The 17,090-nt window shown below is 52.5% G+C and overlaps 1 protein-coding gene across 2 annotated transcripts; it reads left to right on the plus strand.

Moving 5' to 3' along the window:
- The first annotated feature begins 2,846 nt into the window (after positions 1-2,846).
- Positions 2,847-16,596, plus strand: Rhbg (Rh family B glycoprotein). Of its 2 annotated transcripts, none has more exons than XM_076861706.1 (10): positions 2,847-3,033; positions 9,235-9,421; positions 9,830-9,980; positions 10,077-10,224; positions 13,472-13,638; positions 13,914-14,051; positions 14,172-14,305; positions 15,262-15,383; positions 16,331-16,412; positions 16,488-16,596. In XM_076861706.1, the coding sequence occupies exons 1-10, from the start codon at positions 2,847-2,849 to the stop codon at positions 16,594-16,596; spliced, it is 1,425 nt and encodes a 474-aa protein (XP_076717821.1). The 2 variants fall into 2 exon arrangements, with proteins under 2 accessions (XP_076717821.1, XP_076717822.1); XM_076861707.1 differs by having other exon boundaries at positions 16,331-16,404; positions 16,528-16,596.
- The last annotated feature ends 494 nt before the right edge of the window (positions 16,597-17,090 follow it).

Genomic DNA, 17,090 nt, shown 5'->3' on the forward strand with positions numbered 1-17,090 from the left:
AATTTCTGCTTTCTCTCCCATAAACGTTGGGGATGGGTCAATGAAACTAAAGGAGCCAAGTGGCCTTGGGGATTCCTGAGCTAAGAAAGCTGGGAACAGGAAAGAGGTGACCCTGGTAGAAGCAGCTCTGAGCCACCTCGAGTTACTCAGTAACCCCAGCTTCTTGGTTCCAGGGGCAGCCTGGCCGGGCCGGGCAGCACACACTAGTTCCCTTTGGCTACCCTTCAGGTGCTGGGCTGGTCACAGGTGACCAGAGATAGAAGGTCAAAGATTGGGCAGACCACAGACCAGTCAGGATGGGAGCTGGCGGTTCAATATCCCCTCTGAGGCCTGGGATAGAGGGAGGAGTGAAAGGAGGAGCCCCTCACCGTGACGTCAGAGCTACCAAGATCATAGAAGGCAGGAAGGGAGGACCAAGGGACTGGCATAAGCTGGTGATCCAAAAGGAAAATGTGGACTGAACCTCTCCACGGCATTTAGTGGTAGGTGATCCAGGGTAGACCTCAGGCTGCGGGTAAGGGGAGAGTGGACACCCTCATAACTGCTTTTTGCTCTTTGCTGGAATAGGGCTGATACTAGCTGGCACCCATGGATTGTTAAAATAGCAAGATCAAGCTGGGCATGGCTGCGCACTGTGGACATGCCCATAATCCCAGTGATCGGGAGACTGAGGCAGGAGGATGGCAAGTTTGAGGCCAGCTTCAGCAACTTAACGACACATTGTCTCAAAAAGGGCTGAGGATGCAGTTCAGGGGTAGGGTGTTCCTGGGTTCAATCTCCAGTTTGGGGGTGGGGGGACAAAGGGAGACAGCAGGTGTGACAGAAATGAAGGAAGCTAGAATCAGAGAGGTAGCACCCAGGTGCTGGGAGGGCCCAGTCCATTTCTCCCTGTTCTCTGGTTCTGCGGGTTTTCAAGACTCTTCCCCTCCTAGGTCCTGTCTAGAACCTGCTGGGACAGCCCAGTGCAAGCTGGCTTCCAAATGGGGCTCAGGACGTCTCTGGGGCAGAAGGTTAGGCCTGGGAGGAGCCCCCACATGCTGAATCATGCTCCAAAGGCTGATGACCAGACATCCTCCCCACCGATTCTCTAGGGGGGCCGGAAAACAGCCTTCCTGCTGACCAAGGAGAGATAGAAAGTCTCTGGAGAGGGGCCACTGAGGACCAGACAGACTATTGAGCCCCCGGAAGCCAAGCTACCGAGGCTGACCCCTGCTTCCTCATGTGCCCTGGTTGGGCACTTAGGTGAGGAACACCGGAAATCAAGAATCCACTTGTCAGGCTAGGGCTGTGGCTCAGCGGTAGAGCACTCACTTAGCATGTTCGAGACCCTGGGTTTGATTCTCAGCACCACATAAAAATAAGTAAACAAAATAAGAATATTGTGTCCAACTACAACTAAAAAATAAATATTAAAGAAAAAAGAATCCCATTTTCCTCCAAAATCCAAGCAAGACTGGAGGCTTAAGTCTGTGAGGGAAGGAGGGGAGGGGGAGAGGTAAACTGGGGGAAGGGGCAAAGGAGAGAAAAGGAAGAGGGTCCAGAACTCCACTGTGTCACTATCCCTGCTCCTTCCTGAGAGGGGACAAGGACATTCCTGAGAAGGGGCAGACCTCTCATGGACTGTAGGTGCCAGGGCCTCTCACCTACTTAGAGCCCTTCAGTAGCTCAGCACCCAAGGGCTGGAAGTCAAGTGCTTTAGCTGGGCTTTTGAGGCCTCTGCTGAACACACTTCTGTCTCTGCTGCTCTCATTTCTTGAAATGTCCCCTCGACCTTCTTCCCTTGCCCATTTCCTAAGATTGTCCTTCCAGACTGCCTTCCAATATCACCTCTGCGGCCAGCAATGCTCCATCTCCTTTCTTCTGTTATCCCACCCCTGTGGGCTCTGAGCCCCTCCTCCTTGACCCCCACAGCCTTTGCACTTCTCTGGGTCACACACCAGGAGAATCAAAGTTCAAGGCCAGCCTGGGCAATTTAGCAAGATCCTGTCTCAAGATAAAAATTAAAAAGGGGTCCGGGTGTAGCTCAATGGTAGAGCACTCCTGGGTTCAATCCCAGTAACACACCCACACACACACCTTTCTAAGAGTCTATGTCAGGGCCGGACAGTGGCTCCTAGGGGAAGGAGCCCTCTGGTTCATTTCCACCGCCTGTCACAGCACGCTCTCAGCAACCGTCTGCCACCTCCCTGTGGACCCCTGGGATGCAAATCTTGCTTGTGTAAAGAGAGACTCAACTCCTAACAGAGAAGACCCTCCCTGGGCGGGGCCGGGAGCAGGTTTCAGTGTGCGAACCCCACCCTCAGCCTGCTGCACTGGGTGATGTTCAGACTCGGGGTGGGGAGGCTGGGGAGGCTTGGCACAAGATAAGGGACTCCATTGCCCAGCCTGGCAAATAGTCCTGCCTGGAGAGCCTGTTTATCTCCATTCTCGATCTTGTGTCTTTTTCAGGAAAGATTGGCCACCACCAGGTCAGCACAGCTGTGCCCTAGCCGGGGCAGAACTCGGGGCGCCTTTACAAGGTCACTTCCAAGGACCTGTCCTGGCCCGAAGAACGGCAGAGTCAACTGGACTAAGAGAGAGAGGACCTGGGGGGTCCAAAACCGACCTCAAGTCCTTGCCCACCTCAAGCGGTGGGCCCAGACCCCTGCTGCAGGATGCTCTGGCTCCGGGCTCCCACCTGGAGCCGCGGAGGGCGGGCCTCCCGGGGGCGTGGCCTCCAGGGGGCGTGGTCTCCCGGGGGTGGGGCTTCTGCCAGGCGAAACCTGCCGGGCTCCTCCCGGCGGAGTCAGCCCCGAGCCGCGCGCTGCGAGTCCCGCCGGAGCTGGCGACTTCACAGCCTCTGTCCCATGGCCGGATCTCCCCGCCGCGCCGCGAGCCGGCGACTGCAGCTGCCCCTGCTGTGCCTCCTCTTCCAGGCTGCCACCATCATCCTCTTTGCCATCTTTGTCCGCTACAACCAAGAAACCGACGCTGCCCGCTGGCACTGGGGCAACCACAGTTACGCGAACAATGAATTTTACTTTCGTTACCCAAGTGAGTGCGGGTGAGGGCGTGGAGGGGACCTGAAGACCCTCCACGCTCCTGGGTGTCTTGGGAGGGAGCTCTTGGGTGCTCAGATCTGTCCCTAGGTGGGCAACCCTCTCGCTGAGATGAAGGGGCCCCGAATTGGAAATAACCCTTTCTCTAGTGCCTGCCAGGTTCCGGGTACTGTGCTCAGGATGGCACATGCCTTCCCATTTAGGCTATGAGACAAAGGTGAGGTTCAGAGAGGTTAAGTGGTTGATTCAGAGACACACAGGAAGAAGTAGGGGAGTTGGGATTTGAATCCAGATCTAAAGCCCCACTTTTAGCCATTCTCTTGCCCCACTTCCCATTTGACCTAACTGGGCTTTGCTAGGCTGTTCCAGAGAATTGGCCTGTTCTAGGGGTTTTGCCCTCACTACAGGAAAGAGAATCTAGCTGGGCAGGAGGTGTGGGGGGTGGGTGGGAGGGGGGTGTTGGTGGTAGTAATGGCAGGTATTTTTAATTTTATATATAATTTTCAGTTGTAGATGGACACAATACCTTTCTTTTATTTATTTGTTTTTATGTGGTGCTGAGAATTGAACCCAGTGCCTCGCACATGCTAGGTGAGCGCTCTATCACTGAGCCACAGCCACAGCCCCATGGCAGGTATTTTGTATGAAACCTTCACACCTGGAAGCATCCAAGAGTGGTTGGGATTCAGGCGTTTCTCCCCAGGACCCCAAAATTGGCCTTCTAAGCCAGAGAGAAAATGACATAAGCAGCTACCAGCTAACCACAGAGCAGTAACCCCAGACATTGAATGAAGGCCAGACATCGAATGAAGGCATGGGAGGGGCATTACTCATCACCCATCTTGTGAGTGACAGAGCTGGAACTAGGCTTAGGCATCCTAAGCTCCTTGTACCAAAGGCCACTTGCCTACTGACAAGGTTGAGAGGGGGAGGTTAACCCCCCTTACCACCTAGATGGGGACGGAGCCTGTCCCTTAATGTTGAGTACCCTGCCTTGTAACTCAGGGCCTCAGCCACTTGGAACCAAGACCTGCCAGACTCCATCACAAATGCTTGAGCCATTCTTTGAGACTCAGTTTTCCCATCTGAGCAACAGGAAGAACTCAGAGTGAAGGTTCTAAACTCCAACAAGGCCCAGGGTGTGACAGTCTCCTATAAAAACATCCAGGCTGTTATTACCCTACTTTCTATATGCAGTGCTGGTGGCAGGCTGTCCCCACCTCACCCTGACCCAGTCCCAGTCAAATGAAGTTCACGATGCTGAGGATAGACAGGCTCAGGTGGAGGCTTGGACTTGGGCATCACGCACCAGACCCCCAGCCACCCTAGGCAGAAGGGGCTACTATTCCTCACTCCACACATTTTGTCCCCAGCCTCGACTGGAAAAGATGAGCCATGAAAGCTGGGATCAAAAGCAGGGACCCGGCTGGGCATGGTGGCACTTGTAATCCCAGCAATTTGGGAGAATGAGGCAGGAGGATGGCAAGTTCAAGGCCAGGCTGCAGAACTTAGTGAGATCCTGTCTCAGAATAAAATAAAAAGGCTGGGGGTGTCCAGAGGTAGAGCACCTGGTTCAGTCCTCAATACTGGGGGGGGGGGTGGACAGGAAAGAAAACAAGGTAAACAGATGGGCCAGAAAGATGGGAGCTGGTGGGAGGAGTCTGAGGGGCTGTCTGCCATGGTCCCACCACTTGCTTCTCCTGTAGATGTCACACAAGGCCTGGAAGCCCTGCCTGTTCCTAAGTTCTGCCTAGAATCCATCCCTGTCCCCGGGCTGGGCTCTTCTATGACCTCTTTTTCTGCCCCAGGTTTCCATTCTGGTGGACTTTGACCTTGCAGTGGGGGAAGGTCAGGCAGGAGAGAGGTGTGAAGTCCCTAGAGCCTGGGGCTTTGAAGAGCCGGTTCTCAGCTGTCCCAGTGTCCATGGGAAGGGGTCAGGGTCAGGGGGAGGTGTAACCACCGCTTTGATGAAAGGAAGTCCTGAGCTGCTGGTGAGCTCCTGGACTGCCAATGTCAAGGGCATGTCCACTCCCAGGGGTCTCTTTGTATCTGTAACCTGGACCCTCAGAGCCTATCTGGTCAACCCCTCTCAGATGTGGGGAGAGAGCCAGAGAGGTCCTGGGACCTGCCTGAGATCACACAGCAAGCTACAAAAGGAGCCAGTCTAGCACCAGTTCTCTGGATCCCAGCTACAAAAGGAGCCAGTCTAGCACCAGTTCTCTGGATCCCCGTCCACGGCCTTTCCCCAACCCTGCAGGCCTCTCAGTTCACAGGACTAAGGATGGAAAATAAGAAAGGAGTCCAGGGCCGCACAGGCCACAGAAGGAACAGGAGAAAGAAAGTGATATGGGGGCTGGGCTGGGGCTCAGCATAGAGCGCTCACCTAGCACGTGTGAGGCCCTGGGTTCCATCCTCAGCACCACATACAAATAAATAAAATAAAGGTATTGTATCCACTACAACTAAAAAAATGAATATTAAAGAAAACAATATGGATGTATAATTTTATTATTTTTTTTAATTTTAGCCAGTACAACTTTAGACACATCCGAGATCCTACCTGTGTGTGGGAAGCGGGATTTAGGATAGGAGGGAGCAAGCAGGGCACCAGGACACATGTCTATAATCCCAGCTACGGGAGACCGAGGCAAGAGAATTGAAAGTTCAAGGCCAGCCCAGGAAATTTAGCAAAACCTTCAGCAACTTGGGAAGACCCTGTGTCAAAATAAAAAATAAAAAGGACTGGGGACGTGGCTCAGAGGTGGAGCACCACTGGGTTCCAAAAGTACCCCCTCCCAAAAAAAAGAGGGGGGGAATAGGGTAATGTGACCAGGACCAGAGTGCCTTGTGACCTCTTCTGGGAGAATACAGCTCCTTGATCTCCTGGGGGCAGGTGTGGTGGAGTGGAAATGGTAGAAGTTGGCCTCCTGGGTCCTCCCTCCCTGCTCCCCACCCCCTTGTATATACCTTTTTAAATTCACACTTTATAGATGATGTAACAGAGGCTTAAGAGAGGCTAAGTGTTTTGTCCAAAGTCACAGGTCAGGGGGTGGCCAGTGGGTGGAGAGGCTGGAATTTAAGTCTGACTTTGTCCGATGCTTAAGGCCCAGCTTTAACTTGTCACCTTGCCTCATCTTTGTGACAGAAGTCACCTAGCTGGGTTGGGGAGAGGAAGTATGGGAAGGGTGGAGAGCAATCAGTAGCTCAGGAGGCCTCTTTACCTTCTCTAACCAAAGATTGCTTGGGACTGGGTGCACACCTGTAATCCCTGCAACTTGGGAGGCTGAGGCAGGAGGATCACAGGTTCAAGGCCAGCCTCAGCAACTTACTGAGGCCTTGAGCAACTTAGCAAGACCCGGTCTCAAATAAAAAATAAAGGAGGCTGGGGATGTGGCTCAGTGGTTGAGTGCCCTTGGGTTCAATCCCTGGTGCAAAAAAAAAAAAAAGTTGCTTGGGTTAGGGAGGGGTTGGCTGCAGCCCACCCCACACAGAAAGGAATGTTGGGAGGCCTTATCTGTCCTCCTGCCTTCAACTAGAATAGCCCTTCACCCACCAGAGCTCAAGGAGAAGCTATGCCTGGAACAGGCCCCAGGGAGGGCGTTCCTTGATGTTTAGACTACAGTTGAAAGACCAAGGATCGAGTTATGATTCCAAACAAGCCTGGGTAAGGAGTTCTAAACCTCGTCACCATTCAAGACAAGTTCTGGAGTGGTTTCTTGTATATAAATGTGCTGGAGCCCGCCCCGCCCCATTATCTTGTTGTCCTTGGGAACAAGAACATACATGGCCTCCTCTCTACAATTCGTACAAGGAGAAAAGAAATCAGGCTGCGAGGCTTAGGAAAACTAGGCTGGAGACTGAGGTCTATGTGTGGCTTCCTTCTGCTGGGTTGTGAGATCTGGATGACTTCAGGGGGGCTGGAGAAGCAGTGCAGGGTTGGGGACGTAATGAGGCCAATGACTTACGGCATTGGCAGCCAAGCTGCAGACCTCCAGTTCCAGCTCAGGCCCAACCCTCTGTTTACAAAAGTATTTCTTATGCAACATTAAATATAGCACTTTTTTTAAAAAAAGCATAAAAACCAGGTGTGGTGGATACACCTCCCCAGCTCCCGGGAAGCCGAGGCAGGAGGATCACAAGCACCAGGCCAGCCTGGGCAACTTAGCAGGACCCTGTCTCAAAATAAAATTTAAAAAGGGCTGAAGATGTAGCTCAGTGGCAGAGCCCTTGCTTAGCATGCACAAGCGCCTGGGTTCTGTCCTAGTACTGCAAAAGAAAAAAATGAAAAAGCATAAAAGTCAGCTTCTCTAGAAGTTATTGATTGCATTACAAAATTCTATAACAATTTTCCAGCTTGTGGGTACCTCTTCAGATTAAACAACCAAAAATTTTTTTTCCATTATAATCTAATTTTTCTATAAGAGATTTGGGGTCACTTACAACCAAAATGTGTATGAGATGAATATGCCTGATCTAAGATGTTTTGGACTTTATTATATATGGAGGGGAGAGTATCTTGGGATGTGACTCAAGTCTAAAGAAATTCCTTTGTTTCATATACACCTTTATACACATAACCTGAAGGTAATTTCATACAGTATATTTATACAGTAAATTTAGTGTACCTGTATTTTTTTTTTTTTTAACCAGGGATTGAACCTAGGGGTGCTTAGCTGCTGAGCCACATCCCCACCCCTTTTTATTTTTATTTTGAGACAGGGCCTCACTAGGTTGCTGAAGCTGGCTTTGAACTTTTGCTCTTCCTGCCTCAGCCTCCTGAACTGCTGGGAGGTGCCACCAAGCCCAGCGTGTGGCAGCATTTTGACTGTGACCCATCGGATGAGGAATTGTGGAATTTTCAAAAAGAATATTTAAAGCAAATGCAATGACAGCATTTATGACGCTCTTTCTTTAGTTTTTTTTTTTTTTTAAACCCAAAAGTATAGCTTGACATCTCCACTGACACAGACCCAAGACAAAGAGAATAGGACCAGATGAGGTGACAAAATGTCTAAGTCGCTTCAAACCCTATTTAGAAGTTGATGTGGGGAAGAGGTAACAGAACGAATTAATACTAATTACTTAATGATTATTTGTATTTCTCTTATTTTTGATATCACTGCGTATTATTTTTATTAGCTTAGTTTTTTATGTCGGGAGATACAGAATAGAAAGTGAACAGAAGAGGCCCCCGATCTTCCTGTCCGAAAACCCACTGGTACTCTGAAAGTTCAAGTCATTCATCTATAAAGTTAAAATATTCAGACTATACAAAGAAACAACCAAAAAAGTAAAATCTGGAGAACACCCATAAACTCAGCCTCCAGGATTGCAAAGTGAGGCCAGCCTGCCTCAATCTAAAAAAATAAAAAGGGCTGGAGATGGGGGCTGGGGCTGGGGCTCAGTGGTAGAGCGCTTGCCTAGCAGGTATGAGGCACTGGGTTCAATTCTCAGCACCACATAAAAATAAATAAGTAGAATAAGGGTATTGTGAAAAAACTCTTTCTAATAAAAAGTGTCTGGAGATGTAGCTCCGTGGTAGAGCACCCCTAGATTCAATCTCTAGTCAAAAAAAAAAGAAAAAAAAAAAGTAAGCTCCTCCCTCCTCCTATCTCCAAATCAGACAGCTCCAGGGGATTCTTTCTGTTGAAGTTGTATGTTACAGCAGCCTTGCCCCTCCCTCAATTCCTTTTCTCTGAAGTAATCTATGTTAACAATTTAAAGCTAGTCACCAAATTATTTTTAGTTGTAGATTCTAAAGGAATAGGCATGGTGGTTGGAAATCAAGAGGGACTTACCAATAGAGTTGAAAAGAAACCAAAGGGGAAGAGAATTTAGAGCCCTGGAGGGGCCCAGGCTGCTGCAGGAAAGAGCAGGGCGCACACTGGACTTTCAACTAGTTAGCTATAAAACGAGTAGGGGCAGAGAATGAGAAAATTCTCAGAGCAGAAAGTTCTAGTCCCTTGCTCTGACATGGGGGCATCAGGGATGGTCTGGGTCCCACTGCTCCAAGCTGGCCGGCTCTGGGCAGGTGGCTCAGGGCTGGGTAGCCCTGCCACGCCTGGGGAGTTTTATAGGCATGACTCTGCTTCAAGGCGGCCTTGGCTGGCAGGAGCCAGGGGCAGTGGCAGGGTGGCCGATGGGTTTATGGGGGTGGCCCGGGCGCCGCGGTGCTCACCGCCCCTGGCCCTCGCAGGCTTCCAGGACGTGCACGCCATGGTGTTCGTGGGCTTCGGCTTCCTCATGGTCTTCCTGCAGCGCTACGGCTTCAGCAGCGTGGGCTTCACCTTCCTCCTGGCCGCCCTGGCCCTGCAGTGGTCCACCCTGGTGCAGGGCTTCCTGCACTCCTTCCAGGGCGGCCACATCCTTGTCGGCGTGGAGAGGTGGGCAGCGGTGCAGAGAGCGGCGCTCTGGGGTCCCCCGGGCGGCTCCTGCCCCAGAGACACAGTTAAGCCCTTGTCCTTGGAGGCCGGTGCCTGGCCCTGTTTCTGACCCATCAGTTGGTTTCCCCAGGTGTCCTGCCTGGCGTCCTTCCATCCCTGACCCACGACCAGCCCAGCTCACATTTTAGGGCCACCTCCCACCCAAGCGCTCCTAGGGGCAGCGATGGCCTCGCAGAAAGGGGCAGGTTAAGAGGCGCCCTTGGCTCGGTTCTGGTTCTTGGTGGGCTTCGTGGGCCAGTCTACAAGAAGGAGCGAGGCCGTCCCTTGGACCCAGGGGAGAGGTGCCTTCCGCTGGCCCTCCCGGCCGGTGCCCGAAGCCCCTCTCCCGCCCTCTCCCCCGCGCACCAGCATGATCAACGCCGACTTCTGCGCGGCCTCGGTGCTCATCTCCTTCGGGGCCATTCTGGGCAAGACGGGGCCTGCGCAGCTGCTGCTCATGACCCTGCTGGAGGTGGCGCTGTTCGGGATCAACGAGTTCGTGCTCCTCAACCTCCTGGGGGTGAGAGTCTGCAGGAATGGATGAGGGTGTTGGGGTGGCCAGCGCCAGGCTCTGAGCTGGGCGAGCTGCCTCTCCACCTGCGCTCCTCCTCCCCAGGTGAGGGATGCGGGCGGCTCCATGACTATCCACACCTTTGGAGCCTACTTCGGGCTGTTCCTGTCGAGGGTCCTCTACAGGCGCCAGCTGGAGAAGAGCAAGCACCGCCAAGGCTCCATCTACCATTCGGACCTCTTTGCCATGATTGGTGAGACCTCCTGTGACGGATGCTATTCAGGGGCTGGTTCCAGATCCCCCTGAACTGGGATGGAGGAGACCAGCTCCAGGCGAAGTCTTAGGGTGCTGCCTAACTAAGGTCCTTGGCTTTCTAGCTGGGAACTCTTCCCGCTTGGAATCTGCTCTTTTTATTTCAGTACCGGGCATTGAACCCAGGGCTGCTCTACCACTGAGCCACATCCCCAGCCCTTTTTGTGTTTTGAGACAGGGTTTCTCTAAGTTGCTGGCCTTGAACTTGTGATCCTCCTGCCTCAACCTGCAAAGTCACTGGGATTACAGGCATGCACCAGTGCCTGTTCTTTGTCTTTATGTGTGTGTGTGTGTGTGTGTGTGCGCATGCGCTCCTGGAATAGAACCCCAAGGATGCCTAACCACTGAGTCACACCCCCAGCCCTTCTTATTTTTTATTTTGAGCAGCGTTTCACTTAGTTCCTTAGGCCTTTACTATGTTGCTGAGGCTGGCCTCCAACTTGCAATCCTCCTGCCTCAGCCTCAAGAGTTGCTGGGATTACAGGCGTGCACCACCATGCCCAACTGCTCATCATTCTTAATGGTTTTATGACATTCTTAGAACTCAGACCTGGGGTACCCACCTGGCTCAGATCCATCCCAAGGGCCCCCTTTTTGTCTTTTTTTTTTTTTCCAGTACTAGAGATTGAACCTAGGGGTTGAGCTGCACCCCCAGTCCCATTTATTTATTTATTTATTTTGGGGATTGAACCAAGGCACGCTTTACCACGGAATTACATCCCTAGTCCTTTTAATTTTTATTTTAAGACAGGGTCTCACTAAATTGCTGAGGCTGGTTTGGAATTGGGATCCTCCGACCTCGGGCTCTGAGTTGCTGGATTACAGTCATGTCCCACCATGCCCAGTTTTCCAGGGGCCTTTCTAAATCCACCTCCATCTTGCTTCAGATCTTTGAGGGCCCCCACAACCACACGTTAGAAACAAGACCCTCATCCTGGGATACAGCCCCCTAGTCTGCTCACTCACCCTCCCCTGTACTTGGCTCCAGCTGAGCTGCATTTGAGGGGGTCTGGTTTCCTGCAGATCTCCACCTCTGCCTGCCCCTGCTGCTGCCTTCCACCCATGAGGGCTTTCCCCTCTAGCTGCCCTGCAAGCCCCTGCACTGTCACCCCCCCCCCCCCCCCAGCAGTAGGGCTGGCCTGGGGGCCCTGTAACTCTGTTCCTCTCTGTGCATTTACAAACTGCGGTCAGCAGAGGACATCCATGTTATTTTTCATACAAGGCACTGAACAGGGCCTGCAGTGCCTATTTTTACATTAAAAAAGAGACTGAAGCGCTGGGCATGGTGCCTGTAATCCCAGTGGCTCAGGGGGCTGAGACCAGAGGATTGTTAGTTCAAAGCCAGCCTCAGCAATCCCTGAGCTACTGAGGGATGTGGCACGGTGGTCAGGTGCCCTTGGATTCAAACCCTGGTACAAAAAAAAAAAAAAAGAAAGAGATAAAAAGAAAAAAAGAGACTTGTTTTGAGAGATACATGCCTATGATCCCAGTAATTTAGGAAACAATAGGAGGATTACAAGTTCAAGGCTAGCCTGGGCAAATTAGCAAGACCCTGTCTCAAAAAAAAAAAAAAAAGGCAGGGCAGGGGTGCTAAGGATGTAGTTCAGTGGTAAAACACACCTGGGTTCAATCCCTAGTACAAAATATTTGTATTTTGTATTTCTTGCCCCTCTCTGGGTTTGTTGTGAAACAGACGGCTGCAATCTCCTTGACCTTTGAGACCCAGATAAGCTTGGCCTCAAGTCCAAAGGCTACCCCAGGATTCCCAGACATTCTCTGATCTCTGCCTCCTGGCTCCTGGCTGTTAGCGTGTAGGTCACTGAGGCAGGACCCTGGTCCCTGCCTCCACTGTCCCCCCAGTCTCCATTAGAGACAGCCCATGTCAGTGTGGTCCATTTTACCCAGGTCTGTGGGGTTGCAGGGAGCAGTTCCCCCCAGCAGGCTCCTCAAGACTAAGGGACAGTCCTGAAGCCGCTTACCTGGCTGGCCCACCATGCGGGGCCTCCGCCATCTCCTGCACCTTGTCCCTTGGCTCTTCCCCCCTCTCCCTGCAGGACTGGTCCATGAACCTCACACATGATTCTTACCCCAAAGGCTCGGGATATCCATTACTGAGCAGACAGCCCATGCCGAGTCCACCTTCTCTAGGTGGCTGAGGTTCTAAAACAAATTGTTTTCCTGATAAAGGCACCCAGAATCATGCCTCATGTGCAGTAACTTTTGTCTTTATTCTCCTCTGTTTTTTTGTTTTGTTTTTGTTTTTTGGTAACAAAGATGCTTAACACAACTAAGCACAAACCCCTCAGCCATGTTTAATATTTTATTTAGAGACAAGGCTTCGCTGAGTTGCTTAGGGCCTTGCTAAGTTGCTAAGGTTGTCTTTGAACTCATGATCCTCCTCCCTCAGCCGGGAGAGTTGCTGGGATTACAGGCATGTGCCACCGTGTCTAGCTCCTCTCCTTTTCTGATACTTTAAAAAAATAAAATAAAATGAAATAAAATAAAACGGGCTGGTATGTGGCTCAGTAGTAAAGTGCTTGCTTAGCATGTGTGAGCCTAGCATGTGTGAGGCTGTGAATTCAATCCTTAATCCCCATCAAAAAGATAAATAAATAAATAAAACAAAACACTCAGATAGGCACACCCGTGATCCCAGCTACTCAGGAGCCTGTGAGGCAGAAGAATCACAAGTTCAAGGCCAGCCTGGGCAATCTAGAGAAACCCTGTCTCAAAATAAAATAATAATGAAAAAAGAAGGCTGGGAATGTAGCTCAGTGGGAGAGTGCCCCTGGGTTCAAATCTCAGTATCAACAAGGCAAAAAAAAAAAAAAAATCATAAAACCTCAATGCTCTGTGGCTTGCAATCACATAGTTCCCAGTACCCTTTAATAGATACCATTTTTTTTTTTAAAGGGTTGGGGGTGCAGGTGGTACTGCGGATTGCACTAGGCACGAGCTTTACCAATGTACTGCACGTCAGCCCTTGTCAAGCACTTAGTACCTGCTAGGCCACGGCCTGTGTTCATCTGCACCATGTCCTTGAATCCTCACTTTGTGCGGAGGTATTATCAGCCCCACCTGCAGAGGAAACAGGCTGCAGAGTAGGTGACTTGTCTGCACTAACCGTCTCCCACCATGAGGGGGAGCCCTTCTTTTCCTCTCACTCTGCCTGGCTGCCCATCATTTAGGAACCATCTTCCTGTGGATCTTCTGGCCTAGCTTCAACTCTGCACCCACTGCGCTGGGGGACACGCAGCATCGGACAGCCCTCAACACGTACTACTCCCTAACGGCCAGCACCCTCAGCACTTTTGCTTTGTCTGCCCTCATCAGTGGGGACGGGCGGCTGGACATGGTATGGGGAGAAGGCCTTGAGGGAGGCAGAGGGACAACCTACCAGGGGGAAGAGAGACTCTGCAGGGAAGTCTCCATGGAAACAAGCATAGGGGGGCTGTATCCCCCCTGGTGGTGGTGGGGGGTCAGAATAGGAGACTATGAAAGCAGGAGAGTTAGAGGTTAGATGGCAGAGGGACTTCCAGAGCAGTAGATGTCTTGCGGAGGGGGTTGTGTTGAGTGTGGGTGGATAATCTGAAAGGGTCTCCGATGTCCTGTCCTTCCCTGCTCCCTTAGGTCCACGTTCAGAATGCAGCACTGGCCGGAGGGGTCGTGGTGGGGACGTCTGGCGAAATGATGCTGACCCCCTTTGGGGCTCTGGCAGCTGGCTTCTTGGCAGGGACTGTCTCCACGCTGGGGTACAAGTTCTTAACGGTACAGCTGCCTCTCTGGCCTGGGCAGAGCATGGTGTCACTTTCCTCCCACCTCCCCAGCAGGCCCAGAGTGGAGGTGGGAGGGGACAGGAGTCTGATTATTTATTCTGTCCTCCCTCAGCCCATCCTTGAATCCAAACTCAAAATCCAAGACACATGTGGTGTCCACAACCTCCATGGAATGCCGGGGGTCCTGGGGGCCCTTCTGGGGGTCCTTGTGGCTGGACTAGCCACCCATGATGCTTATGGAGATGGGTGAGTTTCCCCCCAATGCCACAGCTGTCATTATCCCTCTGGAATGCCCTGTCACTCTGTTCCTCTGTGTCTATTTTCACCCATCCATCCTCTGTCTACCCACCCATCCACCCACCCGTCCACTCACCTATCCATCCACCCATCTATCCACTCACCTACCCATCCACCCCTCCATCCATCCACCTACCCACCCACTATCCACTCACCCATCCACCTACCCCTCCATCCACCCATCCATCCATTCACCTACCCACCCATCCATTCACCTACCCACCCATCCATCCACCCATCTATCCACTCACCCATCCAGCCATCCACCTACCCATGCGTCCACCCATCCATCCACTTACCCATCTGTCCACCCATCCATCCATCCACCCACCCACCCATCCACCCACCCACTCACCCATCCACCCACCTTCCCACCAACTATCCATCCATCCATCCATCTATCCATCCATCCATCCACCTATCCATCCATCCATCCACCCACCTACCCACCCATCTATCTACCCACTCATCCACCCACCCACCCGCCCATCCACTCACATTATGGGAGCCAAGGAAACTGGAGTGAAAAAGACCAATCCAGGCACTGTCCTTCTGGTCAAATGCAACAGGAGGTCATTAAACAAATGATTTCAAGAGTGTGGAGTGTTATTAAAGGGTCAGTAAGACATAATGACCCTTGGGATCTGTTTTTTGCACATCGGGACTAAGAGGAGAGGTGGGCAAAAATGACCCTGGACTGAGCCTTGAAAGGTGTGTGTCTGTTCCATGTGAGGGGCGGGGTTGCAGGCTGTGGCCTGGTTAAGCCAAGGTCTGAGGTGAGCCTGCCTACGGGGCTTCCCGGAAGCCCTCTGGCTGCTCGGCTGTCCACCGATGGGACCTGCCCTGTATCCTTGCTGCATCCTTGTCCCTCACCCCTGCTTCTTCACAACCTGGTCTCCCTGCAGCCTGGAGAGCGTGTTCCCACTCATAGCCGAGGGCCAGCGCACTGCCACATCTCAGGCCATATATCAGCTCTTTGGTCTGTTGGTCACACTGGTGTTGGCCATTGTGGGCGGGAGCCTTGGAGGTGAGTGGCCTTGGACGGCGGTGGGGGACTGGTAGGAGCTCCAAGGACCGGAGAACAGAGGAGAGGGAGTCTCTGGAGGATGGGCCACTTAGTCCTTTGTCCCTGGATTTGATTCATTTGCTCACAGATGCTTACTGAGTGTCCAACTTATGCCAGAGGTCAGGTGGAGGGGTCAGGGTAACCTCCTTAGGGCGGGGGATTACAAATGGCTCTTGCTCCCTCCTGGGTGTCAGGGAGGCTGGGGAGCCGGGTGCCACTGAGTTTCCCTCTTGTCCTGCTGGCTCCCTTGTGCTGCTCCCTGGGGCCACTAGAGGGCAGCCCAGCCTCAGGCTGAGGCCCAGCAGGGGCAGGCTCATCTATCCCCAGGCAGAGACCTGCAGGGAAGAGGCCGGCTCACCATGAGAATGGAGGTTTCACAAAAACCTTTGACTAGAGGTACACCGCCCTTGGTCCCAGGTCAGGCAGTCCTTCCCGATGTCTGACCTTAAAAATAATTCCTCATTCAGGATCCCCACTTTCCTGCTCTCTCCCCAAGATTTTCATTCTCTAGGTTCAGTTCATTCATGTAAGAACTGATTTACACCATACTCCCTTTCTGTGCTTCTCTTATGTGGGAGGCCACCGAAAACGCAGTGGCTCATGACAGAATCATAATTTGGTCACCCCCTTACCAACTGCGAACTTGCGCGTATGGCTGAATTTCCCTGAGCCTTGGTCACGTTGTCTGAAATGCAGGATAAGATCCACCGCACAGGGCTGTGGTGGTTTCTCAGGAAGCTCATGGCACATCAGTAGGTGCTCAAAAACTGCAGCTGTGGTTTTCCTGTGCCAGGTGCCAGGTTGACCTCCTGCCTCCAGCCCCCTTGTGCCCCTGGGGCCCTGAATGGCAACCTTTCCTGGGGGCTGGCGTTAGAGAAGCCTCACACGTCCTTCCCTCCCACCACCAGGGCTCCTGCTGAGACTGCCCTGCCTGGATGCCCCCCCAGACTCTCAGTGCTATGAGGACCAGATCTACTGGGAGGTGAGGCCGTCACAGCCCTGTACCCCAGGCCTTCATGCCCTTTGACCTCTGTGCTCCCCACAGCCCTGAGCTGTGGCCTGCAGCTCCCTGGAGCTCTCCCTTGGTCCCCTTCCTGCCTTCCAGGTGCCTGGGGAGTATGAGAATGAAGCGCAGGGACCCCTGAGTGTGGAGGAACCAGATACTCGGGCCTAAGCAGCTGCCATCCCTTGAGAGGATATTCTCTGTTTAGAAGATGATGTCGGGGACTGGGGCTGTAGCTAGTGGTAAAGCACTTGCTTAGCATGTGCCACACCCCGGGTTCAGTCCCCAGCACCCCCTGTCTACACACACACACACACGGGAGATATCCTTTAGAAGGTCTGGAGAGGATGGAGGGACAGGAGGAACTGGGTGGAGGAAGCCTGGCCAGCTGCCCCGCCCCACTGCCCTACCAGCCCGCACATGGGGTAGAAGAAGCCAAAGTGAGAACAAGTGCCTGCCAATCCTTTGGGCCATCCTTTGGGCCAGTGTCACTGAGTTCCAGTGAAACCTAGGCCAGGCTCAGTGCCCTGGGTTAATAAACACCACCCTCACCAAGGACTCTGACTCCTTTTATTGGTGTCCTAGGAACATGGGAAGTCCCTCTTCCCTCTAACTCACAGCGTTAGAACCCAGAAGAAGGAAAAGACCCCATTGGTGAAAAAATC

This window comes from Callospermophilus lateralis, chromosome 7 (genome assembly GCF_048772815.1).
Source record: "Callospermophilus lateralis isolate mCalLat2 chromosome 7, mCalLat2.hap1, whole genome shotgun sequence".
NCBI lineage: Eukaryota > Metazoa > Chordata > Mammalia > Rodentia > Sciuridae > Callospermophilus > Callospermophilus lateralis.

Excerpts from the sequence above, each read along its gene's own strand:
- Rhbg (XM_076861706.1), top strand. The coding sequence starts at position 2,847 with ATGGCCGGATCTCCCCGCCGCGCCGCGAGCCGGCGACTGCAGCTGCCC. Across the intron at positions 9,422-9,829 it reads ATCCTTGTCGGCGTGGAGAG|CATGATCAACGCCGACTTCT; the intron begins GTGGGCAGCGGT and ends CCCGCGCACCAG. Across the intron at positions 16,413-16,487 it reads ATCTACTGGGAGGTGAGGCC|CTCCCTGGAGCTCTCCCTTG; the intron begins GTCACAGCCCTG and ends TGTGGCCTGCAG.